The sequence below is a fragment of the Prosopis cineraria genome, unplaced genomic scaffold, assembly GCF_029017545.1.
Source record: "Prosopis cineraria cultivar Desert tree isolate PC_DT_omini unplaced genomic scaffold, ASM2901754v1 PC13, whole genome shotgun sequence".
In the NCBI taxonomy this organism is placed as follows: Eukaryota; Viridiplantae; Streptophyta; class Magnoliopsida; order Fabales; family Fabaceae; genus Prosopis; species Prosopis cineraria.
The window spans coordinates 27,748,458-27,775,757 of NW_026555344.1; the positions used below are offsets into that span (position 1 = coordinate 27,748,458).

A 27,300-nucleotide genomic window follows, 5' to 3' on the forward strand; every position below is an offset into this window, starting at 1 on the left:
AAGTGCCCACACGAAGCTTAGCTCATGTACTAACTAATGAGATAGGTTTGGACACGATCTAATGGTCCAATCAAAATTTGGACACCCAGGTGCAAAAAGTCACTTTTTTTGAAAATTTTGCTCACCCAAGCGCTCAAATCGATCCCTTACTCTCATTAGACCACAATAGGGCTTAAACCAAGTCTAAAAGGATCTAAATTGACCTCAAATAATCACAATCATTTTTATATATTGAAATTTGACCCTTCTACGACTAATTTCTACAGTTCACTAACTTAACATACTATGCCATTTCTCAGCATAACTTAGCCCACTTGGCTATTTCTCAACTCATATATATGCAATCATATTCACAATACAATCTTAGCCTTCAAATTACTCATTTCATCAATTTATCCCTTGGCTTAAGATTCACCAATACATACAATCATTTCAACTCAAACATATTCAAATCAAAGCCCATTGTCTCAACAACACATATACACATAATCAGGCTTGATTTCACAAAAACTCAGTTTAATACATGCATGAAACCCTATGGAAACTCATATACACTTATATATACAATCTTTTAGTTCAATTCATTACACAACCTTAGAGTACACAGCTTCACAACTCAAGCCAGTCCAGACTCTCTTCCCTTAGCCTGATCACTTCCTGGTCCTGTAAACATGTAACCATGGGGTGAGATAAAAATTTCAGTAACATAATAACTCACTCCTATTGACTATCACATGTAACAATATGAAAGTAAGCATAGTATATCATTAAAACCTCATAAAGTAGTATTTACATCACATATCATATTTTATTTTTAACTTTTCATCAATCCCAAAGGATTCCATGTTATCTCAAGATATTTCTTCATATCATAAAATACTATTATGATCTCTACCAACCAAACCTCTAAATCACCTCGACACAAACCATAGGCTCATCTCAGACCAATGTACACTTTCATTAGTCTTGAGCTCACTTGTAGTGGTAGAATCACCAGGCCAAAGATGTTCTAACACACAATATGGACTATGGTTTTCCCCCAATACACACAATGGGGCATCGTTGACTTCAACCTGTAACATCCTCAATTTTAAATCCAGATTAATTAAGCTTAAATAGATTAGTAAAGTGAATCTTTGAGGTTTGTGGCCACAGAGACCTAACGAGCATGTTTGATCTTGATTTCATTACTAAACACGGGTCCGAAGGAGAATCAGGCCACCCAGGAATAGAAGAGGAAGAATTTCTGAAGGGAGTAATTCTGTGCCACGCACCACAACATGGGGTTGGTCCGCCGCAGTGCATGGGTGACAACACGCCTGGAAGAAGCTCTCTGTGGCATGCACTACGGCGTATTGTGCATCTGCCATGGCGCATGGCCAAAATTTTACAATATTAAGTCACGAATCTGAAGTGAAAAATGAAGAGGAAACAAAAGAGAACGAGAAAGTAGCTAAAAAGCTAAGCTAGGGCTTGAAGAAACTGACTATTGGGAGTGATTTAGAGCTCATAAACACCTAAGGTAAGCTTTCTTGCTTAAATCTTCCTCTCTTCTTCCATTTTTTTAATGGTAAAGGTTAGGGTTTGATTGCTAATGGTGATTTTCAGTCCCTAAAAGTTAAGGGCCTAAACCCATTGACTTAAATAGAGTTAATAGGGGTAGATTGAGCTAAGTAAACTTGATATTTATGATTTTATGATGATTGGTAGTTGGAAGACATTAAGTATCCGAAATTTCCATAAATTTAGTGGTTGGGAATAATATGGCTTCATTAATGCCCATTTAAGAGCTCAATATTTTAAATAAGAGTTATAGAAAGCTAAGAAACCTTATGGGTGCTTCTACATGAGCTTAGAGTAAAACTTGAGTATTAATAAATGATGAAAATGCTAGTGAAAAATAGCTCAAAATGGATATTGATGTTTTGTATGATAAATGCTTATAGTGTAACTACCATTGGCACCATTCAAGCTTCTTAGAAGCTTCGGGAGTGAATAGTTGAGGGGGTGAAACCTTTGACCTCTCAAAGGTTTGAGGTAACTGAGGGAATTCTATCTTGTGCTTGTGTGTGACTATTAGTTTATTGATTTATGAATTATCATTTGAAATATATAAAATAAAAGAAATGCAAGTGTGGCTTAATTTGTGAAGAAATCCACTAGATCAAATTTGTGAGTTTTATGCCTTATGATGCAAAATTTTCCCTTGATAACAATAGTGGTGGATTTTCGTATTAATGTTCATTGGGAGTACAATGATTTTTACAAATTGAGAAGCAAAATGAATATTTGTTTAGAAGGAGTTCAATGACGTTTGAAAGTAAGGAAGTTCAATGATTTTGAAAGTGTGGGGTACAATGAAAATAGGAAAGTTCAATGATTTTAAAAGTGTGAGGTAAAATGATTGTGAATTAGGAGTTCAACAACTTGTTTGGTTTTGAAGTTCCATGAAATGTGTGAAAAGTCCAATGATTGTGTAATGTGAAGTTCTATGAATTGTATATGTGTGAATTATTGCATGAATATCCATTGCATGATCAAGAGAGGTGATAGTTCACTTAGGAAGCGGAGTAGATGATAAATCCATGTGGTAAGGCCCCACCCGTGTGATGGATTGCCTAGATTGATTCTATTTATATCATCCCACTTGTTCAATGAAGGATTGTTCCACTAGTTTAATGAGGGCTCGAACCTAGCTAGTTATTACCAGTTTAATGAGGAAGCTAGTCTATGGTGAATGACACCCCATGGTGAGAAAAATAGGGGAAATCGTGATCCATAAGTGAGATGGGTACACCTTGGCTGGGTAATCCCTTCACGAGTGTTTAGGCTAGGGAAGTCAAAAAACATATACTATCCTATTGAGTTATAGACCATGATTTCATGTCAAAGGAATAAGGAGGATATAAAGGAAGCGTGATCATGCATATATTGATAGAAGGCACTTGTTGTCTATATTGAGTCCATAATGTGGATATGTTGAGTTAAGTAATAATTTTTTCCATTAGGCTTGTCAATGATTTATGTGAGCAATTCTATTTATATGAAAGATGCTAAAGGCATTGTTTTTCCAAGTAGATGCCATTACGTGAGCTAAGTTGTGAATTCTTAATTTCAAATGTTTCTCATGGGTAAAAGTATTAATATTAATTGCCACTTACATTTAAACTAATTGTTATGCATTAGTATGGGCTAATCGGACATTAGTTACTGAGTAGTTGTACTCACCCCGTTATCTTTAATATTTTAAGGAATAGCTCAAGAAGTGGAGACAGAGGAAAACAACCCAAGGCTTAGGATCACGATCCATTTGTAATAGACCTCTTTATTTTGGGTAATTTATGTGTATGACAATTTCGTTGCCAACTAGGATTTCCTTTTTTGTTACTTACTTGCATTAAGTGAAATGTAAATTGTAATGATATTTTGGGCCCTAGGGAGAGAGTTGATTATTATGTATTATTATGATAGGGCCAAAATACTAATGCAAGTGAGGGTAGTGAATATTATTAAGTGATGATTTAGGAAGTCTTGATGAAAATTGTAGTAAACTCCCCCTTCCTATGATTTTGAGTTAAGGGGTTGAGTAGTGAAAATTTGATCTGAAAAGATTCCTTATGTTATGGTGCATTGCACAAGTTGGTTTGATATGTATGTGGTCATATGGTTGTTAGTGACTTATGGTCCTTGGTATACGTTTTGAACATCCGAGATTGTGAAATTAGTTATAATAGTATAAGTTTTGAAAAGGGTGTTCAATTTCTATTTTAAAAATAATTTAAGCCTAAGACCAATGCCATTAGTTAGAGTCCAAAAAGAACTTTTCGTAGACTCCTAGATCACATCACTCGGGCATCAGATGGAGATTTAGGGCATGTCGGAAATTGGCCCTAAAGCTGTCAAATTGACAGCAGAACTCACTATCAAAATTCATGCATTTACACTGCAGCGCATGGCGTCACGAGCCGTGGCACGTGTCACAGAGGCGAACACGCTGTGGTGCATATTCAACAAGCCACGATGCATGCCTTATAATTTTTCAGAATTTTTCTTGTTTTAAATTCTTAAATAAAGTACCTACTTATACAATGATCCCTTGCTTCTACATATTTTCAAACTTTGATTTGCCTCGTTGCAGGACTTGAATTGATTTTAGTTTTGTAAACTTGGGGTCCCCATTTTGTTTATTAATGAGAATTCTGTATTTGATGATTACTATTGTCTCATTTCCTAACTATTTGGCATTTGGGTTTTAATTATGGGATAAAAGGAGAAGGATATTACACAATCCGTATCAAAAAGACACTAAAGAGTCTTTCATCTCCAACACCGTACTTTAATAGGCACTAAGGAGATCTTCTCCAATATCGCACCTTTCAAGGCACTAAGAAGAATTGTTCCAACATCGCACCCTAACAGGATACTAAGGAAACCTTGCCATATGGTCTTTATCATCTCCTATACTCAGGTGAACTCCTACCTCTCAGATCATACTTTCTTGAACCATTTAAGGTTCCCTTTTTACCATTTAATACTTTCTTATACATAACATATAATACTTTTCATTGCAAAACACATTTCCATGCTTATTTTAGTCAAAAGCCATTTCACACATAACAATCATTCAATGCTATAAAACATGCTCGATTCAAAACCATTTCATACATTACATATCATACTAACATACAGTTACAATAAACAGTCAAACAAAGAAAGTTATCCGGTTACCTTAACCCTTCTATCACCAGAAAGGTTACCCGTGGATTTTCACTATTGTATAAGTTTATCTCAAGCTTTCTTTCTCTACTCACACGTCCAATATGCTAATTTGAACACATTTGGCACATTTTAGTCATTTGGTCCATTTTGACCAAAAACTCATTTTTACTATTTAGGGCTATATTCATCCGTAAACTCTTTTCCATTTATCTATTCTAAGTCCATAACTATCCAATTACTACTTTACATCACCTCGATCAGTCTTATTTCACTCAAGATAGATTTTTGCCCTAACTTCCTCTTTCTAAGGCTAAAATTGAGCCTGTAGGTTCAAAGCTCTAACGTTCAGCTCTAAACTAGTCACAAAGCTCTAATTTAACTTTCGAGAATCTTTTTATTACTGTTGGGCAAGAATTAAACCCCTCAAATTCTACCGATTCAATTTTCATTTCAGAGAAATTTCTGTAGAATGGAAGGTAAGAGTTATACGTAGCTTACCTGGTAAGTTATTGATTCGAATCGCCTTCCACCGTTCCAAAATGACTTAACCTAGCTTCTCAGCTCTTCTCCTCTCTCTGTTTCGTGCATTTCTCAAATTCTCTCCTCTGAAATTTTTGAAATTTCACGACTTATGAAGGCAAATTCTGGTCCATGCACCGCGACGCATGCAGCACAAGCTACAGCGTGTGGCACAGTGAGATTTATTCTCACCACGCGTACTTGCTTTGACCTGAAACGTACTCATATCACCCATATCTGTTCATACAATACACAAACAAGTCAAAATACCAATTATTCATCCAAATCTCTAATCCCACTTTAATTTACTTCACCCTTGATTATCCTTTAAACTTAGGATTAAGAATTCAGGATGTTACAGTTCTCCCCTCCTTTTAAGAATTTTACCCTCAAAATTCATAAAAGACATAAATATATACCTATGGAAACAAGTGAGGGTACTGCTACTTCATTTTATCCTCTGTCTCCCAGGTAGCACATCCCTAGAGCCATGCCTTACTAGAAACTTTAACTAATCGTATAGTCTTATTCCTTAACTATTTCTCTTTCATATCTATGATTCACTCTGGCTCAGCCTTATAGGTAAATTCTCCTGGAATTCAATCTTCTCTAGTTCTATCATGTGTGAAAGATCAGGTTGATATTTTTTTTTTGAGCTGCAACACGTGAAACACCTCACGCATACCCGATAACTATGATGGCAAAGCAATCCTATAGGCAACTGGTCCAATTCTCTCCAGAATCTTAGAAGGACCAATGAATCTAGGAGTTAATTTCTTGGCTCTTATCGATCTCCTGATTCCCATCACTGGTGTAACCCTCAGAAATACATGATCTCCCACTAGGAACTCTAACGGCCTTCTACACCTATTTGCGTAACTCTTTTGCCTGCTTTGTGTTGTTAACAACTTTTGCCTAACCAACTCAATCTTTTAGGTTGTCTGATCCACAATATCTGGTCCTAACATACTCCTTTCGCTCAACTCCGTCCAGCAAAGAGGTGACCTACATTTTCTCCCATACAATGCCTCATACGGTGCCATTTTGTATACTGGAGTAGTAACTATTATTGTAAGCAAATTTAGCTAAAATGAGATGGCTATCCTAACTACCTTTTTAACTCCAATACACAGGCTCTCAACATATCCTCTAAAGTTTGAATGGTTCATTCTGTCTGCCCATCTGTTTCTGGATGATATGCCATACTGAATCTCAACTCAATACTCATGGCACGCTGTAAAGCTCCTCAAAACTTAGAAGTAAATCTTAGATCTCTATTAGAAATTATACTCTTTGGCACACCATGTAACCTTACCCACTTCTCAAATATAGATCTCTGCCAGCTTTTCCAGAGAATCACTAATCCGGATTGCTAAGAAATGAGCCAATTTAGTAAGTCTATATCAACTATAACCCAAATGGTATCGTGTCCAGATTGAGTTTTGGTAACCCAGTTATAAAATCTATAGAAATGCTTTCCGATTTCCACATAGGAATATCCAATAGTTGTAACATTCCTATTGGTTTTTGGTGCTCTATCTTAACCTTTTGGCAAGTCAAACACCGAGTTACGAACTCCGGTACATTTTCTTCATACCAGACCACCACCAATACCGCTTTACATCTTAGTACATCTTTATAGCTCCCGGATGGATCGTGTATTTGCTACAGTGAGCCTCATTTCTCAAATCTACATTGTCAGGCACACAAATCCTATCCTGATAAACTACAAAACCATCATCATTGAATCTAAACTCAATAGGTTGATCTGCTTCAATCTCTTCTTTAATCTTTAAAAGACTTTCATCTTCTAGTTGTGCCATTCTCAATTCCTTCCAGAAATCATTGCTAATCTCAGTGGAATAGGCACCAACTAATGCCTTCAATGGCACACCCTGCTACAACTCAACGAATGACTCTATCAATCTATATTCCTTAACCATAAGACTTGCCACATACAAAGTCTTCCGCTTCAAAGCATCAACAACTACATTAGCTTTACCCGGATGGTATTTCAATTCAAAGTTATAATCCTTAAGAAACTCTATCCACCTTCTTTGCCTTATATTCAGTTCCTTTTGATCTACCAGGTATTTCAAACTCTTATGGTCGCTAAACATAGTGAACATTACACCATACAAGTAATGGCACTAAATCTTTAGAGCAAATGTAACATCCTAAGTTCCCTCATTAGTAATTATCAGTATTTTCAAGGGGTAATTTAGTCACTTAGATAAATTGTTATTTAGAGAGGTTTATGGAGACTAACATGGTCTTTGGATCCTTGGATAGCCTTAGAAGAGGGCTAGGTCGAGGTTCAAGCAAGCCATGGCACAGAAGGAAGTTTAAAATTTCATGGGGCTTTCTGTGCCATGCGCCGCGACATGTGAGTCAGTGTGCCATGGTGCACGGGCAAAACCAGCACTTATCAGATAGCAAAAAACAGATCAAAAACAGAAGAGAGAAGGAGGAAAAATGAGAGAGCGATGGAGGAGAGCTTGTGGACCGCTAGGGCACGATCCCTAGGCTACTTTGAGGGAATTTGGAGCTTGAATCACCATTGGGTAAGTTGTACATTTCCTCTTCTCCCTCTTTTATTCAAAAATCTAAACATTTGGGGTAATAAGGGCTTTGATTTTGGTTCCCTTAGGTTTAGACCGAAACCCACTATTTCATTTAAGATCTTGGAGAGTTAAATCAAGCTTCTAACCTTAAGTTTATGAGTTTTATGGTGATTGAGAATTTTTGGTGAGGGTTTAGATGAACCCTAAGTATAATTTGAGGATTTTGAGATAATGTGGGACATTAATTAGTGAATTTAGTGTGTTGGAATGTGTAATAGGATGGTTAGAGTGTGTGGGAATGGTTGATGTTGTTAGAAAAGGAATTTGAGTATTTTAAGCACTAAGAACCTAGTGAATTCTGAGTTATCCGGAGTGATAATTGACGATTGTCACCTTTTGGTGTAGATTGAGCATTGCTCGAGCCATATTGTGCGTATAGAACGTGTAGAGCTAACGTTGAGCCACGGTAACCCTTTTTGTGTGACAAAAAGGTTGAGGTAACCATATAGTTTATTGTGTTTATTAACTATTTTAACTGTGTAGAAGTAATTTTAAATGATAAAGTTGTGGTTATGAAGAGTTTTGTGCATAATGTGACATTGTAAACGATTTTAGCATGAAAAATTGATTTGTAAAAGGTTATCAATTTAGTTTATATATATATACTATGTATATAAGATTGTGATATGAGAATGTGATGAAAAGTGATGAAATTGTGAAAAAGTATGATCATAGGGGGTGGGAGTTCACCTGAGAAATGTAGATATGTGTGTGTGTGGAGATATGTGAATGAAAAATCCATATGGTCGGGCTGACACTATGGGACATCTGGTGCAACATTATATGGGACTATTACCATGGGACATCTGGGCAGTCTGGCAACTCCTTAGTACCCGTTAGAGTACAATTAGGAGTCAATGATACCTCTATCACAAGTCTGTGAAGAGCAAAAAACCATAATCCGTAGGCAGGTTGGATTACCTTTAGTCGGGTATATCTACCATCAAAAGTGTGCTCGGGTCAATAAGTGATTGAACCAGGAGAGCCGATGGTTTCATGTCGGGGAGCATTGGAGGTTCGGTGGTTAGATGATCATACTAATGTAAAACTATATGTTTTATTGAGGAAAGATACATATATCTCATAAGTTTTTGTATGCTTGATAATACTATGGTTTTGATGCTTTTTCATGGTTATTTATGGTAGTAAATATTTAATGAGCTATATTGGTTACTGAGATATTTATCTCACCCCATGGTTATATTTTATAGGTGAAGGCTCCAGTAGGGGCAAAGGGAAGGAAGGGGCATTTGAAGAGTGAAGAGCACCATTGTATAGCTCTTCCCTTTTCTCTTTTTAGGTAATGTAACAAATATTGTCACTAAATATTGCCAACTTAGGAACATGACATTATTTGGATATCACTTGTATGAATTTGTAATAAGTGTGTATATCTTGGTCCAAGAATGGTGTTATAGAGTATGTGTGTGCTTGGCCAAGTTGCTTACAAGTGATATATATATATATATATTGCAACTGTTTTGAGTGTCAAAATAACCAATTGATTGATGTGTTGAATGTTGTCCACCCTGTTGTGTTCTTATCCAATGGGGTTTTGGTGGTCATTTTGAGCGTTATTGCTTAATTGTGTGATATGAATGGATTGTTATGTGGTGTGTGGTCTATTTGAGGTGCTCAATGTGTCTCTGGGGCTAATGGCATTGTGTATTATGAGTTGGACACCATACTATGTGTTTTACTGTGAAAACAAACTATTTTGGGTTTGGGTGTTGATGTTTTAAATGGATGATTGTTTGAGTATAAGACTGGTGCCATTAGCTAGAGGGCTCAAAGAGCTTCGTGTGGATACTTGAATCGCTTAGATCGGATGTCGGATGACGAAACGGCGCGCTCCGAAAGTTCAGAGAAAAGTCATGACAGCAATCTGCTGTCAAGACAGCAGGTGCGTGTCGTGGCGCATGACTGTTATGCCGCGGCGCAAGAAGCCCTCGAGGGATTCGTCCCTCTGTGCCATCCGCCATGGCGGATGGACCAGTATTTGCTGAAAAATGACGTTTAAGCCAGATTTTGATGTAGTTTGTTTCCCCTGCTTCTATATTTACTTTTAATCAATTTTTAACTATGGTTTGAGCTTAAACAATATTTTTAAAAAGAGTTTTCTTGGGATCCCAATGTTTTAACTAATTATTTTTAAACCCTTGAGTTGTGGTAACTTCTTCTGAGGATTTTATTTAATCTGAGTTATCATAATGATGTGTGTATGTTGTCCTGGTAATGTCAAGGCGGACATTACAGCAAACACCATTACTGCAAACTCTAAATCATGTGCAAGATAATTCTCCTCATGTGATCTCAATTGTCGTGAAGCATAGGCTACCACTCGACTATCTTGCGTCAAGACACAACTAAGACCTTTTAAATACGCATCTGTGTATACCTCGTAAGGTAAACTTAGATTAGGGATAATCAACACTGGTGCTATAGTTAATTTCTCTTTCAGCTTCCAAAATGCCACTTCACATCGGTCATTCCATATATAAGGCTAATCTTTTCGAGCTAGTTTAGCCAAAGAAGAAGCTATCTGGGAAAATTCTTGGATAAATCGTCAATAATACCTAGCTAATCCCAGAAAACTACGTATCTCTATAACTGAACTAGGACGTTCCCATTTCAACACTGCATCAACCTTATGCGAATCCACTGAAATTCCATCTGCAGACACCACGTGTCCTAAAAATCTCACTTCACTTAACCAAAACTCACACTTATTGAGCTTAGCATACAATTTTTTGTCTTTCAAAATTTGCAATACCATCCTCAAATACCTTGCATGTTGCTCCTCATTCTCAAAATAGATCAGGATGTTGTCTATGAAGACCACTACAAATTGATCCAAATATGGCCTAAAGATTCAGTTTATATAATCCATCAACACTGTTGGCACATTGGTCAAACCAAATGGTATAACCAAGAATTCATAATGGCCATACCTAGTTCTAAAAGCTGTCTTGGATACATCTATTGCACTAACTCTCAACTGATGATACCCTGACCTCAAATCAATCTTAGAAAAGACTGAGGCACCAGCCAATTAATCTAAAAGATTATTTGTCCTTGGTAGAGGATACTTGTTCTTCACAATTACCTTATTCAGTTACCGGTAATCGATACACAATCATAAACTGCCATCCTTCTTTCAAACAAATAATACCGGTGATCCCCAAGGTAATATACTTGGTCTGATGAATCCCTTTTCTAGCAAATCTTCAATCTGCTTCTTTAGCTCAGTCAATTCAAATGATGACATTCTTTGAGGAGCCTTTGATATAGGTTTAATTCTAGGAACCAATTCGATTGAGAACTCAACTTTCCTTTCAGAAGGTAATCCAGTCATCTCTTCTAAAAATACCTCTGGGAACTTACTTACTATCCCAATCTTCTCAATTCCACCATCATATACTGTGCTGGCTGTAAAGAATACTATATAGGCATCACAACCTTACCGATTAACTTCTCAGCACTTATTACCGATAGAAACTTAGATTGCTCTGAAGATTCCACAGCTGCGCACAATACTGGTAATGAAACTACTCTTTTGGTACAATCAAGCGTAGCATTATTTTCTGCTAGCCAATCCATGTCAATTATCACATTTATTCCTCTCATAGGGATACAAATCAGATTGATCTTGGAAACTCTGTCCTCAAATCAAATCTCCACATTCTGACAAGCTTGACTTGTAATACTAGACGATCCAGAAGGTGTCGCCACTTTAATGAGCATAGGTAATTCTTGTAAAGATAATTTCAATCTATCCACACATTCCTTAGACACAAAAGAATGGGTAGCACCAGAATCAAACAATGCTTGTACTTTGTGACCATTTACAGAAATCATACCTTTGATCAGATTCGAAGATGCTTTAGCCTCTTCTTGTGTAACTGTAAATACTCGGCCAGGAACTATCAATCTTTGCTCAGTCCCCTCAAATCTTCCCTCTGGGCATTGCCTCACTATATGACCCTATTTACCACACTTGCAGCAAGACCAACATCTTCCCGGATGAGATTTGCCACATATGTTGCATTGGGGCATCCTTCCAGTACTCAATGTCAGAGTTGGAACATTTGACGCTTGTCTCGAAGACTGTGGAGGCCCAATTCTCACACCTCCACCCCTCTGCATTGACCCTCTATGTACAGGTCAAGATTGCGATCCTCGACTAAAACCTCTCTTTCCAAAAGAACTAGAACTGCTTGTACTGAACTCAATCCTCTTTGAGATTCCACCAGTCGGACCCATAGGAGATGAAAATTTTCCTATACTATCTCATCTCCTTTCAACATCTTCCTCTCTACCATGCCTTGCTGCTACCCTCAACTTGTGGCACATCTCCTCATACGTTGTCACATCAAGCAATGTTATCTGTTGCCTGTACTCGGGTCTCATCTTTTCAAGTAATCTCTCAGCTTTCCACTTCGAGTCATTACTATGTTGGAGATATATGGAATAAGCTGATAGGTCATTAAACTTTCTTATAAATTCTTCCTCGTCCAGGTCTCCCTGCCTAAAAGCATGAAATTCCTCTTCCTTCTCAATTCTGAATGAGACTGGAAAGTATTGATCAAAGAATATTTTCTTGAACTCATCCCAGCTCAAACGAATACCACCAGTTGGTCTCACAGATTCCCACCACCTCTTAGCAACACCAACCAACTGCACTATGGCTAAGATAACTTTCTACTCTGAAGTATAAATTACCACCTCAAAGATGGTTTCCATTTGTTCTATCCATAATTCTGCTTCACCTTCCCTCATACTTCCATCAAATATCGGCGGATTGAACCGAACAAACATCTTCCAAGCACGATCAATAGATGGATCAGTGCTAGGAATCTCTGGTCTACTACCTGAATTTCGAGATGGTCCAGGTCTACTATGTGCTTCCTGCACTGGGATATTCTGAGCTTTAACTCTCTCTTCTTGCTCTTTACCCCTTAGGATCGTGTCATGATCCCTAATAGTTTGTCTTATATCGACAACTATATCCCTGAGCTCTTCCAGTAGCTCATCACGTCTATCCCTTTGCAACTAAATCGGTTGAACTTTTGGCTCCTATTCCTCCTTTACAACCAGTCTAGATACTACGGTTCTCGTACGAGTGCTTCTCATATTGTACTATTTTCTCCCCTCCTAAGGATGAAAATACAAAACATAAAGGGCATCAGGGAAAAGGTTGTGTAATGAACAATATAAGTTACCATATTTCTCAATGAATGCATCAATTACAATCAGGTCTCGAGAACTGAGAGACTGATACCAAAATTGTAACCTCCCCTCATATATCCACACCATATAAGAGAAGATTACGGTGTTACCACTACATCTTATCATTCAGTAAAATTTCAAAAGCTTCGACCGAAGACTTACTTTATGAAATAAATTAAGTCACAATATAACTAGAGAAAACACAGCAGAAATAAATCATACACTCCTCAAATACATAGTGGACATAACCCACCAACATTCCTATCTTAATTGTATGTATTTCGGCACACAATTAAAATTGAAACTTGGTATGTGCGCCGTGACGGATAGTCAATGCGCCGTGGCATATGGCACAGAATCACATGCTTGCCCTGCCTGTGTCATGCACCGCGACATGTGTCTTCATGCACCGCAGCACGCCTATCTGAATTTCTGCTGTCATTTTGACAGCAAAAATGATGAACTTTCGATGTGCGCCAATTTCTTATATGACATCCGATCAGAGTGATTCAAGCGCCCACACAAAGCTTAGCTCATGTACTAACTAATGAGATAGATTTAGACACAATCTAATGGTCTGATCAAAATTTAGACACCCAAGCGATCAAATCGATCCCTTGCTCTCATTAGACCACACTAGGCCTTAAACTAAGTCCAAAAGGATCTAATACACCTGATTGACCTCAAATAATCACAATTATTTTCATATATTAAAATTTGACCCTTCTATGGCCAATTTCCACAATTCACTAACTTAACATACTATGCCATTTCTCAGCATAACTTAGCCCACTTGGCTATTTCTCAACTCATACATATGCCATCATATTCACAATACAATCTTATCCCCCACATTACTCATTTCATCATAATTCATCCCTTGGCTTAAGATTTACTAACACATACAATCATTTCAACTCAAACATATTCAAATCAAAGCCCCTTGTCTCAACAACACATATACACATAATCAGGCTTGATTTCACAAAAACTCAGTTCAATACATGTATGAAACCCTATGGCAACTCATATACACTTATATATACAATCTTTCAGTTTAGTTCATTACAAAACCTCAGAGTACATAGCTTCACAACTAAAGTCAGTCCAGACTCTCTTTCCTTGGCCTGATCACTTCTCGATCCTGTAAACATGTAACCACGGGGTAAGATAAAAATCTCAGTAATAGAATAACTCACTCTTATTGACTATCACATGTAACAATATGAAAGTAAGCATAGTATATCATTAAAACCTCATAAAGTAGTATTTACATCACATATCACATTTCATTTTCAACTTTTCATCAATCCCAAGGATTCCATGTTATCTCAAGATATTTCATCATATCATAAAATACTATCATGATCTCTACCAACCAAACCTCTAAATCACCCCGACACAAAACCATAGGCTCATCTCAGACTAATGTATACTTTCATTAGTCTTGAGCTCACCTGTAGTGGTAGAATCACCCGGCCAAAGATGTTCTAACGCACAATACGGACTATGGTTTTCCCCCGATACACACAATGGGGCGTCGTTGACTCTAACTCGTATCACAAAGACACTAAGGAGTCTCTCATCTCCAACACCGTACCTTAATAGACACTAAGGAGATCTTTTCTAATACCGCACCTTTCAAGGTACTAATGAGAATTGTTTCCAATACCACACCTTAATGGGATACTAAGAAAACCTTGCCATATGGTCTTTATCATCTCCTATACTCGGGCAAACTCCTACCTCTCAGATCATGCTTTCTCGAACCATTTAAGGTTCCCTTTTTACCATTTAACACTTTCTTATACATAACATATAATACTTTTCATTATAAAATACATTTCCATGCTTATTTCAGTCAAAAGCCATTTCACACACAACAATCACTCAATGCTATAAAACATGCTCAATTCGAAACCATTTCATGCATTGCATAGCATACTAATATACAGTTATAATAAACAGTCAAACAAAGAAAGTTATCCAGTTACCTCAACCATTTTATCACTAAAAAGGCTACTCGTGGATTTCCACTATCATACAAGTTTATCTCAAGCTTCCTTTCTCTACTCACACGTCCAATATGCCAATCTGAATATATTTGGCACATTTTAGTCATTTGGTCCATTTTGACCAAAAACTCATTTTTACTATTTAGGGCTATTCATACGTAAACTATTTTTCATTTATCCATTCTAAGTCTATAACTACCCAATTACTACTTTACATCACCTTGATCGATCTTATTTCACTCAAGTTAGATTTTTGCCCTAACTTTCTCTCTCTAAAGGCTAAAATTGAGCCTTCGGGTTTAAAGCTCTACCGTTCAGCTCTAAACCAGTCACAAAGCTCTAATTTAACTTCCAAGAACCTTTTTATTACTATTGGACAAGAATCAAACCCCTCAAATTCCACCGATTCAATTTTCCTTTCAGAGAAATTTGTGTAGAATGGAAGGTAAGAGTTATACGTAGCTTACCTAAAAAGTTACTGATTCAAATCACCTTCCGCCATTCTAAAATGACTTAACCTAGCTCCTTAGCCCTTCTCCTCTCTCTGTTTCGTGTGTTTCTCAAATTCTCTCCTCTGAAATTTCTGAAATTTCACGACTTATGAAGGCAAATTCTGATCCATGCGCCGCGGCGGATGCAGCACAAGCCACGGCACGTGGCACAGTGAGATTTATTCTCATCATGCGTACTTGTTTTGACCCGAAACGCAGTCCTATCACCCATATATGTTCATACAACACACAAACAAGTCAAAATACTAATTATTCATCTGAATATCTAATCTCACTTTAATTTTCACTTTACCCTTAATTAACCTCTAAACTTAAGATTAAGAACTTAGGATGTTATAATTATGGGTATGTATTGATAATTTAAATTTAAGATATTTTTATATATTCCTTTTTCAATTGTTTATAATTTCTTCTTTCCTTTTAAAACCAATTATATTCCCAACTATCATGATTTTAAATAGCAAATTGATTTATTTTCAATATATGAATTTTTTTAACTATTGATGTTTATTTATTTATTTTTGTTTGCAGGTCATTTAATTGTATGGGGTGTGTAAATATGTATACGAGTGTGTGATATCTTAGGTGAGACAATTATTCCTCACCATGAGTTATATGATACATTGTATATTATATATCATGTAGGTGAGATAGTTATTCCTCACCGCAAGTTTTATGACATATTATAATATAATGTTATAAAGGTGGGATAGTTATTCATCACCATTGTACAAGAAATAGATCCATATATGTTATGTTGTAGGTGGGATGGTTATTCCCCACTAAGAATATTGGGATATACTGATGAAAAGTTTTGTCATAATTGGAAATCTAATGACATTTTCTTGGTGTGATGATTAGGTTCAGTACAAAAAAATTGGAAAGTGGTGTTTCTTGAACATATAGATTATGAATCAGCATTCTTGATCATAGTGGTATCTAATCTTTTCTTGGAAAATTTGTTTTGTGGAAAACTCATGTGCACCTTTGCTTCCCTTCTGCACACTTTGTTGTTAGTTTGTGCCTCACTGAGTTAGTGGTAGACTCACCCCCTTCCATTCATTATTTTACAGATCAACAGGTAGTAAAGTAAAGTGCTTTGGTGTTGAACGTTGTGGATGAATTAGGTAAGACAAGTTAAAATAAAGATGATGTGGAATCCCATGGTATTGTGACTACTATAAAGAACTAACGTCATAGTATTGTGTTAGTTCGAGGATAATATCGAATAGTTATTTAATTGACATCCAAGTATTTGTTCATTGATTTTGATTACTCTAATTTTTTTTAAGCTTAATACTTTATGCAAACTATGATTATATTTTTTTTAATAAAATTTAGTCCCTTTTAAAAGTTTTATAAATTTAGGTTGATGTGGTTGAACTTTGTCTTACGCTAGCTAGGCTAGGTAGTAGTGTGTTTGCTTAGCCTATGAGTCAGTCATGACTTAGATTTTTGGGTCATGAAATATTTCATATATCAATTTTAAGTACACGTTTGTATGATCTTTCTCATGTAATCGAGACTCACAAGATCCAAACAGATCCAAACTTATCTTATGAAGAAGTCCCCATTACCATTCTGAATAGGCAAGTAAAGAAGTGGTTGTTCTACCCTAAAAATATGGGAGTGACCAACATGGAATATGCATCTAGACACACATTCCTTAAGCCTAATTCAAGAAATTTTTCATTTTTTTAAATACTTTTCACTTAAATGAAGCCTTAATATTTGTGGAAATTCTGACAGAATTTTCCATGTAAATGGAGTTTCCTAAAATTTTATAATACAAATTTTCAAATAGATATTATAACAATTAAAGCTCAGCTCCTTCCAGCCAGCAGATAAAGTATTTAACAAAATAAAAACCCTAATCATAACTTATGTGGAGCACCTATAACATTATTTATAAAATTATAATATATAAATTAGAATTTTACATCAAAAATAAACATTAACCAAAATGGCGTCTCAACATCAATCTAGTAGCAAAATCCCTTGAATGACCTGACAGAGATATAAGCTATATGAGATCAAAAATATTTTTCAGTGAATAACATCCCAACCATAATATTTTATAGAATCAAAATGAATAAAATATAATCGTTACATAAATTAAAATGAGAAAGTAATTCAATGTAACAAATTTGTAAACTTGGAATAAAAGGTTTATAGAACTTCATAACAATAACATTTAAATCTATAATAACAAAGTAGCTTTAACATTTGATATTAACAAATCAAAATAATTAAATAAATGTATAAATGAAAATAATAACATTTTCTAATTAAAAATCATTAGAATGTGAAATCATCAATTAAGTAAATATTCAAATTTCTAGAGATTTATCAGAACAATTCACAAACATGGACACACAGTCCATAAGGGTGAATAACCAAACGTGACTTATGCCATGAAGACAAATGTGGACACATAGTCTATGAGGGCAAGTAACCAAACGTAGCCTAAGTTACAAAACAAACATGGATACACAGTTTATGAGGGTAATACTAACCAAACAAGGCTCGAAGCCATGAAAGCAAACGTGAGTACGAGACTCACGAATAACAAGTGTGAAAACAGAGCTCACGAAAATCAAATTAGCTAGTCATTAACCATGGTACACCAAGGGCTAATAACATTACCGTTAGCAACCAGTGCCCTGTATAAAATCTCCTTCAAATCCATTTCCAAATATGTGAGAAAATCATTACCATAAAAATATAGTTTCCATTCTCAAAATCAAACTTGTATTAATAGTTTTGAGCATTAAAAACTTGCCGAAATAAAATTTCATAACTAATGTCCATGTTTGACATTTATTGAGTAACTCAAAAATAATCAGAGTTAATAAAAATAATCTCATCAATTTTAAAAGTATTCTTCATAAGGAAAAACACATACACATGCCATAATTCAAATACCCTTCAAATCTTTTTATAATTTCCCAAGATAAAAATAATAATTTAATTAATAAAATACCAAATATATAATATAATTGTTATTGGATGATCTATATAAAAAATATCTTGAAAAAATAATTTTATTGATAAACTAATTGGGACGCTATCTACTTACTTGTAGTATCCTCAAGGCTCAAAACTCATTTCTTATGACTCAAATCGAGCTTCCCTTCTTCCAAAGATCCTATAATATATAACAGTATTTTAATAGACTTTATTTTTAAACTAACAAGATCCCTTTTCGAGAGAACCCACTCAACCAAAGTTAACAATAATAACTTTGAAATTTTAGGAACACAATTCACAAATGAAGGTTTTTCCATAGCATTCTACCACAGTTAACTATTCAATTAAAATATAATCTTTCCTTGGGTTTTTGTTAAACACCTATTATACAACATTCCAAACTATTCAATGAAAAGTTATAACCTTTAATTTTTTTGCCCAACAAATTCCAAGTATTCAAGTATAATTTCGAGAATGATAATGTACCTTAAAAATTATAAGCCATATAACTCTCAATAATCCAAAATTCAGATAAGATCTCATTAACTCCTTAGATAAATTCCTTCAAAAAACTCAATTTAGATTAACAAATTAACAATTCCTAAGTCCAATCATGCTTCTTGTGAGATTAACAAGATTACAAAAAAAAATCAATCAAAACTTTCCTAATAGGCATTTTATAAAATATCTCACAAGCGTTTAATCTTAAACTAATATCCAAGTTCTTCTTCCTTCATATCCTTTTCAAAATTTCTCAATATCAATATTTCGATTAATCAATCTTCCTGAATTTCATTCTTTTAACAGAATCAAAATAATGCTCAAATAAAATTCAAACCCACACTACATCTGGCTCTAATAATCTGAAAATTTTAGCTTGCCTAAACCTCTCGTCCAAACAAACACGCATAGCAGCAAAGTAAGAGGGAAAATCACAATCTCTATAAATATTCAAACACTCACACAATATCATCAAGAAGGAGAGTTCAATGTCGCTCATCACTGCAGCAACAATCCCTTCACACATACACACGCACAGAACCAAGAAAGGAGGAAGAGATCTGATAATTTTTACCTCTGATCAACAATAATGAAAGTTGGGAGGAGGCACTACTGCTCGCACAAGAAAGAAGAAGGAAGGGATCCTCAAGCATCCACAACAGCCACCAAAACATAGATCAAAAAGCATCGCGAAACAGGGGAGAAGAAGAACACACGAACCAGAGATAGGGAGAAGAAAAACATACGAACTAGAGACAAATTCAAGGTGGTAGCAATAGACGAATGGAGCACCACACCGGCGGCAAGAGGGAAGAACGAGTGAAGTGATGGATGCTTCTCAAAACTGTGTCTCACTCTTGCTCCCTCTATGTACGTGGATGTAAATAAGATGAGATAGAAGATAAAAAAAATCTGATAGCTAGGAGGGCAAAATGGTAATTTCAAGAGGCTGTGGTCCAAAAATAAAATTCCCTTCTTGGCACTTAAAGGTTCAAACACTGGACCTGTAACTATAAACCCACAAGAGTTACCACTAAGCTACAAATTCACCTTATTCTGTTTACTCCAAAAGTTAATAAAAATATACTTAAATTATTTAATTACCTTTTTTTCAATTTATTTACTTTATTTTCTGAGTCATTACAATGGTGATCAAAGGAAATTGCTACAGTGAAAATGTGATGCAATCATTTTCAAGAAGAAGCTCCATGTGAAGTTGAAAGTGAAATGTTTGCCAAGTATCCACATTTATTTGAAAACTAAAGTAAGCTCTTGTTTAAATTTGAAGGATCGAATTTTTGAGGGGTGAATGTAATAACCCAATTTTTTTAAAAAAAAATTGTGTCTAGGTAAGTTAATTATATTTATATATTCTTTGCCAAAGTAAACTGATGGCTTAAGTGGTAAAAATAATTGGTATAGAAAGTCTCATTAGTTGTTAGTTTAACCAGTGTCTCTACCTCAGTTGTAATAATATAACTAGGCTTATTTTTAATATTCCATTTTAATGATAATCAATCTCTTTGTTTACATTTCTAGAAACAAAAATAAGCCAAAAAACACAATAGCATAAAAGATTTGTCACACCTTGATGCTAAGGGCATGACCGGCATGAAATATGATGTGAAATCATATTCCATAAGCTTTGATTAGCTAAAGGTTAAGTTAAAATATCAATATATAAGTTATACAAAATAATAAAGTTTGTAAAGTTTTAAATGTCTTGTAGAAATTTTGGCAGAGTCTGCCCTATATTTTGAACCTCCCAAAATTTCTACAATAGCAAAACCTTTCAACTAAACTAAAAAGGAGCTTAGATCCACACCAACAGATTTCACAACAACAAAATGAGAGTAGAACCTAACTACGGTATACATGAAGCACTAAATTACAATTGTATAATATAATACATAATTACATCAAAATAAATGGTCAATAAATATACTTTGACCTTCTAGAAAACAATTGTGCCCCTCAATGATCAGTAGAAGGTGTAGGGTCAACTTTAATATCTAAGATCAAAGACAATTTTTCAGTGAATAGCATCTCAATTGAGATTATAAAATGAAGGAAAAGAACATTTATGAATCCAATAAGAAAAATAACCATTAACATATTAAAAATCATTTTATTCATCATTTTATTTTTTTTTTAAACAATCATATAGGAAAACGTAAATTAAGTGTATAAATATATATATATATACATATATATTCAATTACAAATAATGGAGAAATCAAGTTCAACATTCCAAGCTACAATCTCTATCTTAAACAATTGAATTATATAATTTACCATATAAAATTATATATTATTAAACAACAGTTTGTTTAATAGAATAAATTTAAAAATAATAAGTTTCCAAAATTCACATTGTAATAGGACTTTATCAAAATAATTAATAAGCATGGACACACAGTCCATGAGGGTAAATAACCAACAAGCGTAGACACATAGTCCATAAGGGTAAATAACCAACAAGTGTGGCTCGAAGCCATAAAAACAAGCACTAGCAAAAAGGACACGAAATCAAACGCAAGCATAAGGCCCATGAAAACAAGCATGAGTACTATGCTCATGAATAACCATCCCTCTATTCCATGTGTGTTGGCCATCACACGAGGCTAGCACCTCTTAAGCACATTGCTGGCTAGGTGTACCATGGGGCCCTAAGGGCTAACAGAACTATCATTAGCATCTATCATTCTAAACTCAGTCCCATTAATTAAAATCAAGCATTCATGGAGTTGGAAAAAAAACAATATGAAAATGTTCCCATTTAAAATATACGATTCAGTGGTCATATTTCATTCCCATACTCATTTCCATTTCCTCCATGCACGAGTTGCTGTATTAAAAAAATTTTAGACCATATGATGAGGCGGAGCCCCATTTGGAAGAGTCAGCTACATTTGTAATTCCCGACCATATGGTGAGGCGAAGCCCCATATATAAGAGTCAGAGGGTTGAAAGTGAAACAAGTCTAGTTGTGTGTGTGTGTAAATATGTGTTATATGTGTATTGCTCATATAAGTCCATAATTGTATAATATAGCATTAAGAGGCCAAAATGGGCAATTGATGTGATATATGTGGTATGAGATGTCAATCAGGTATATGTGGTTCTTTTAGACATGGTTCAAGGCCCGAAGTAGCTTAACGGCACATCGTGCTCCGCAGCACATGACAAAGTCAAAAATAGAGCATGTCTCTTTGTACCACTTGCTGCAGCACATATGGTACATGTCATGGCACATTGCCCATTTTTAGAGTAGAATATTGTGCCTTATTAGGTCTTGTGAATGTGTTTATTCTTCCACTAGCTCTCTTATTTGAATATATATTTTAAGAAGTTGATATCTCACAATTTGAAAGCAAATAAGGGGCTATTACTTTGATATTATTATGTTGTTACTTGTTGATTATGTGATCAGGAATGGTAAAGCCTAGTTTGAGCTAGGACATTACAACAAAGTTGTATGATAGACAAGAATTGCTAAATACTCAACAAAGAGCTATCATGGATCACTTTAAGATCCCAAAGTCAAGTGTGACCAACACTGTACCCCTTGACCTAGAAGGCTCCCTCACCTCTTATAATTGAGAATGTGAGTTTTTATTCCTCCTCTAATCATCACTCCTCACCAAGCCAAAGCCATAAGTCACCTAGCTAAAGTCAAAAAAACACTCCCTCCCTCTTAGCAAAATTCACCCAATCCATATGATGACCATTCCTCTTCTAATTCTACATTCTCCACCAAAATCCTTTCAATCATATAAAGGTACTAAGGACTTAGAGAAAGATCTCTTTGATATTATTAAGTCCATAACCAAGAATCTTCTTCCCTCTTCATCCAAAGAGTACAAAACTCCACCACTATCTCCTTATCAACCCATTATTGAATCAAAGTCATAACAATCTATCACTAAGACCAAGAATTCCCATAAGCTTACTATTCTTATTACTCTAACTAATGACTTCACACCCTTACTGACTCAAGAGGAAAATCAGAAACAAAAAGTTCTAAGGTTTAAGGTTGAGATTATATTAAAGAAGAAGTTGAGGATACAAAGGCTTACAAGAATATTGAGTAAAGTAGAGAATACATATTTGGTCTTGAGGAAATTAGAGATAAGAAGACAAAAATTAAAGATCTATTTAAGCTAATTTAATTTACTGAAACTTTTAAAGTTAGGGCATCTTGTATGAATACTAATAAGGGGGAAGAAAGAGAAGAATAGAAAGTTCCTAAGGTTATCTATTTGGATGCTCAAGAGGATTCTCTTGACCAATCACCCACCATGAACCCTTGTAACCCTTCCTCTTGGATTATGGTAGTTTATCATCCTCCTCAAATCCCTCCTATCCTTGAGATTCTTGTAGTGGTCCCTGATAAGTAGATATTTTACATAGATTTATGTATTATTTTATTGACTAACTAATGCATGAAAAATGAGACAAAATAGCATGAAAAATGACTTAAAATGTGAAGGCTATAGTCAAAACCAAGTACCAACTCTTGAAAGAAGTGTCTGCTTGTGGACACAATCATCACAGAATAGGACGTAATCACAATGGTCCCAACATGTCTTGAACTTGACCAACCATAGAGGTGTAAATTTTCTATAGCTTCAACATTTGACCACACGTGAAGGAACACGCAAATAGTGTCCTTCATCAATGGACCGTGCGTGGACATAAATGAACTTGCCTTGACTGCACGTGAACATAGAAGCCAAAAATAGAAATTAAAATTTGATTATATTTTAAATTAGATATCAGCTTATCAGATAAGACATGATTTGGATAGATTTTAAGCCCAAGGGGGACAAATTAATTATAAATAAACCCCCCAAAAGCCTCTCAAAGGATCTAATCTCATATCCAAAAGCTAGGAGGCATATTAAGGACTTCGGAGCATTTTTTTTCAAAACTCGAAGATTTTTCTCTTTTCTTCTTCTTTATAATCTTTTTATGTCTTTTATTTGGGATTGTAGTTTTAACTCTATGAGTTCTTACTAAACTCTGAGTTAAGGTAGGGAGTAGCTTGGCTAGAATGAATTTTTTTGTTATTGCTTTTGTTTATTTTCCCATTGAACATAAATTTTCGTCTATGAGAATTTTTGTTTTATTTATATTTATCTCTCTCATTTTCATTATTGATTATTTATGTGGCCAGTATATAATGTGTTTATGGGCTATTCAAAGAACTGAGAGGTGAATAGTTAGCCTATAAACCTAGAGAGATAGACACAAATAATTGAGTTTGACATAATCTAAGAATATGTGGTATCTTATATTGTAGCTTACTTGTTTATTTAAGGTCTCAATAGAATTAGTGAGAGTTAATTCAACCTTATATAGATACTCCCTAATATATTGAGAGATAATTAGGATACATTAGAAATGATTGTCACAAAAAATAAAGGGAAGAAAATTAACTAAATTATAGTTTTCCATCTTAGTAGGTGAATCTTGATCCTGGCGCTTTTCTAATTGGTTGGTTTATCGCTTTTATCATTTTTCTAATTTATTTGCATTATTTAATTAGTTATTAAATCCTTTTGAAAACCGTTATTTGTTTTCTTTCAATAACAAAGATCACAATCTCCATCTGGGTTCAACTCGAAATACTCTAGATTTATTAGTAAATCGATCCCATGCACTTGTGAGAGCGATCAATCCCCTCCACCAACCTTCCTCTTATTTATGATTATGAGCTCAAAGGAAGATTGAGAGCCATCTAACAGGAAGTTGGAAAAATCCCCTCTTTTTGATGATGCTGAAGTGGGAAAAATGGGAGAAGTAAAGGGATAGAGCAAAAGAGTTATTGCCTAATTGTTTTCAAAATTTTTCTGTCACTCTGTTGCTTGCTTTTCTACTATGGTTTTGTAATTTTCATTGATAAATGTACTAACACTTATATAATCTTCTTGATTATCAATTAAATGAATTTTTCAGTATGTTGTTGTTTTTATTTCCTTGCTCTGATCTCTTTAGTATTCTTGTTTTAAATTTTTACTCTAAATTACTTATTGAGTTATTTATATATTAAGGGGGAGTAAATTATATTTTGATAATACTAATATCAATCTTAAGTTTTGTCATCATCAAAAAGTGCAAAAATGTTGGATATACTTTGTTATGATGAATACAAAATTTTAGAAAAGGTTTTGTTACTTTTGGAGATATTAATATTATGATAAAACCATCCAAAGAAAGCAAAGAAGCAAGAACAAGAGAAGAAATAGATTTATTAGGTTTGATCTTAGTTCAAATGTTAAAAACCATTATAGAGATCTTGCATTTGCATTCAATGGTGAAAACCTTTTTGAAATGACAAGTCATAGGCTCGCATATATATATTAATTTTAACTTAGAAAGCACTTCAATGTTTGAACCTAGTTTTTCATGAGTTCCAGTTGGAACATGCGTGTTCTAGATGAAATGCCTGAAATTGGCTTTTGTGTGTTGAATTCATTTTCACAAGTTCTAGTTTGCATGCTCACATAGAGAGTCTAGAATAGCCTTAGGCTTTGCCATGCTAAAACATATGAATTACAATATGATGCATGCGAGTTTTAGAGCTACATAGTGAAGGTTGACTGTCTAATTTCAACACGCAAGTTTCAAAGCTGAAACACTTGAAAAATAGATTGGCAGAGAAGACCATGATTCTAGACTTCCCATACACACAAGTTCTAGTCAGTGGTGGAGGCACATACAGTTGAGGATGGGCAAAATGCCCCCCTCAACTTGGAAAAGTGTACAAGGAGTAGGTACAACTTCTAAAAATCTGCACCAATTGCCCAACAAGACCCAACTAAAATGTGTTTGCATTTAAAAAAAAAATTGGGTCTTTTTATATTTCACTTAATCCTATTAGTTTTTAAAATTGAATCCATTATGATTTAATTATTTTTATAAAAATATCATTTTTAATTTTCCTTTTCTAATATTATTTTGAAAAACTATATACATATATATATATATATATAATTATTGTTTTATTATTTTTACATTTTATATAATTTATGCCCCCACTAACTTAGGGTCTTGTATTCACCACTTGTTCTAGTTGTCTTGCTCATGAAAATGAGTATAACTTATGCAACTTGAGACTAAGAAATCCCATTTTCACGAGTTTCAATATCAACCATGTGTGTTTCTATCTAATAACACTCAAGTTTTGCCTAGTGAAAGACTTGAACACCTAAACCAAACATGATTTGTTCTAAGTGTTGTATTCAATTCTTTTCTTACCCTTTTTGGCAAGTTTTAAGTCTTGCCCAAGCGAGTTCTATCCTAAGTCCTCGCGTGATTCATAGTTCTAGAAAAGCCGATGCTTCTGCCTAACTCAAACACACAAGAGTTCCAGAAGGCATGCACTCAATAATTAGCATATGAGCTAAACAGAAGGCTTTCTATTAGTCTCATACAAGCAAGTTTTAACTCATGCATGCGTGTAGTAGAGTTCTAACAAGCATTTAATGAGTTCTATAGATAAAGTTCTTTTTCACAATAACTTCATATCACATGCAATGTGATGGCTCTAAAAAGCTAGTTGAAGTCTCTAAAAAGCTAGTTGGGTGTCAGCTTATTTAACAGATACATACCTTTACCATATGTATCTTTTGTCTCACATACACCCAAAGTCAATTCCAAAGGTCCCGGTTCATATTCAACTTCTCCGCGCTCACTATAAAGTTGGCACTTGATTCTAACCTATAAATGAAGAATACGTGCATTTTATATATTTCGATTAAAATGGAAAATAAAGAATTAATATTATACACAGCTTCATGATCTGCAAAGAAACTTCACACCATGTCTTGTTGAAATACTTCAAATTAATATACACAGAGATAAGATATATTAAATGTCAAAAATATTTTATAGATTCATTGTTGATATGGTAATTCGTGCCACATTTTAACAAATAACATTTGTTATATTCAATTGTCGTGCCAAAATTATGAAATACTTTCAAGAAAATGATGGAATACCATGCTGCTTGCAAGGCCAATATAAATAAATAATTTGAAATGACTTCACAATCATTTGCTGATGGTTCAAACGAAGTGAATTTTTATATTATAATATTCGTTTTTATTTTGTTAGTAACACAACAGAGTTTAATATTATATTTCTTCGTGTACCAAGTATTTAACTTGCATACAAAACTTCAGAAGCTAGTTTATCAATTGTGGA

The 27,300-nt window shown here is 34.6% G+C and overlaps 1 protein-coding gene across 4 annotated transcripts in view; it reads right to left on the reverse strand.

The window, feature by feature from the left end:
• Positions 1 to 291: 291 nt before the first annotated feature.
• Positions 292 to 27,300, reverse strand: part of LOC129291838 (uncharacterized) — a 33,720-nt gene continuing 6,711 nt past the window's right edge. Inside the window, exons 4-6 of one of the 4 annotated variants that reach the window (XM_054929386.1) lie at positions 26,706 to 26,814; positions 14,166 to 14,235; positions 292 to 663 (exon numbers count right to left, since the gene is read on the reverse strand). In XM_054929386.1, coding sequence (XP_054785361.1) covers positions 651 to 663; positions 14,166 to 14,235; positions 26,706 to 26,814 — 192 coding nt within the window. In that variant the 3' untranslated portion in view covers positions 292 to 650. Of the gene's footprint in view, positions 664 to 13,891; positions 14,236 to 18,697; positions 18,767 to 26,705; positions 26,815 to 27,300 lie in introns of those variants that run through there. The other 3 variants (XM_054929387.1, XR_008588774.1, XM_054929385.1) reach the window with 3 other exon arrangements.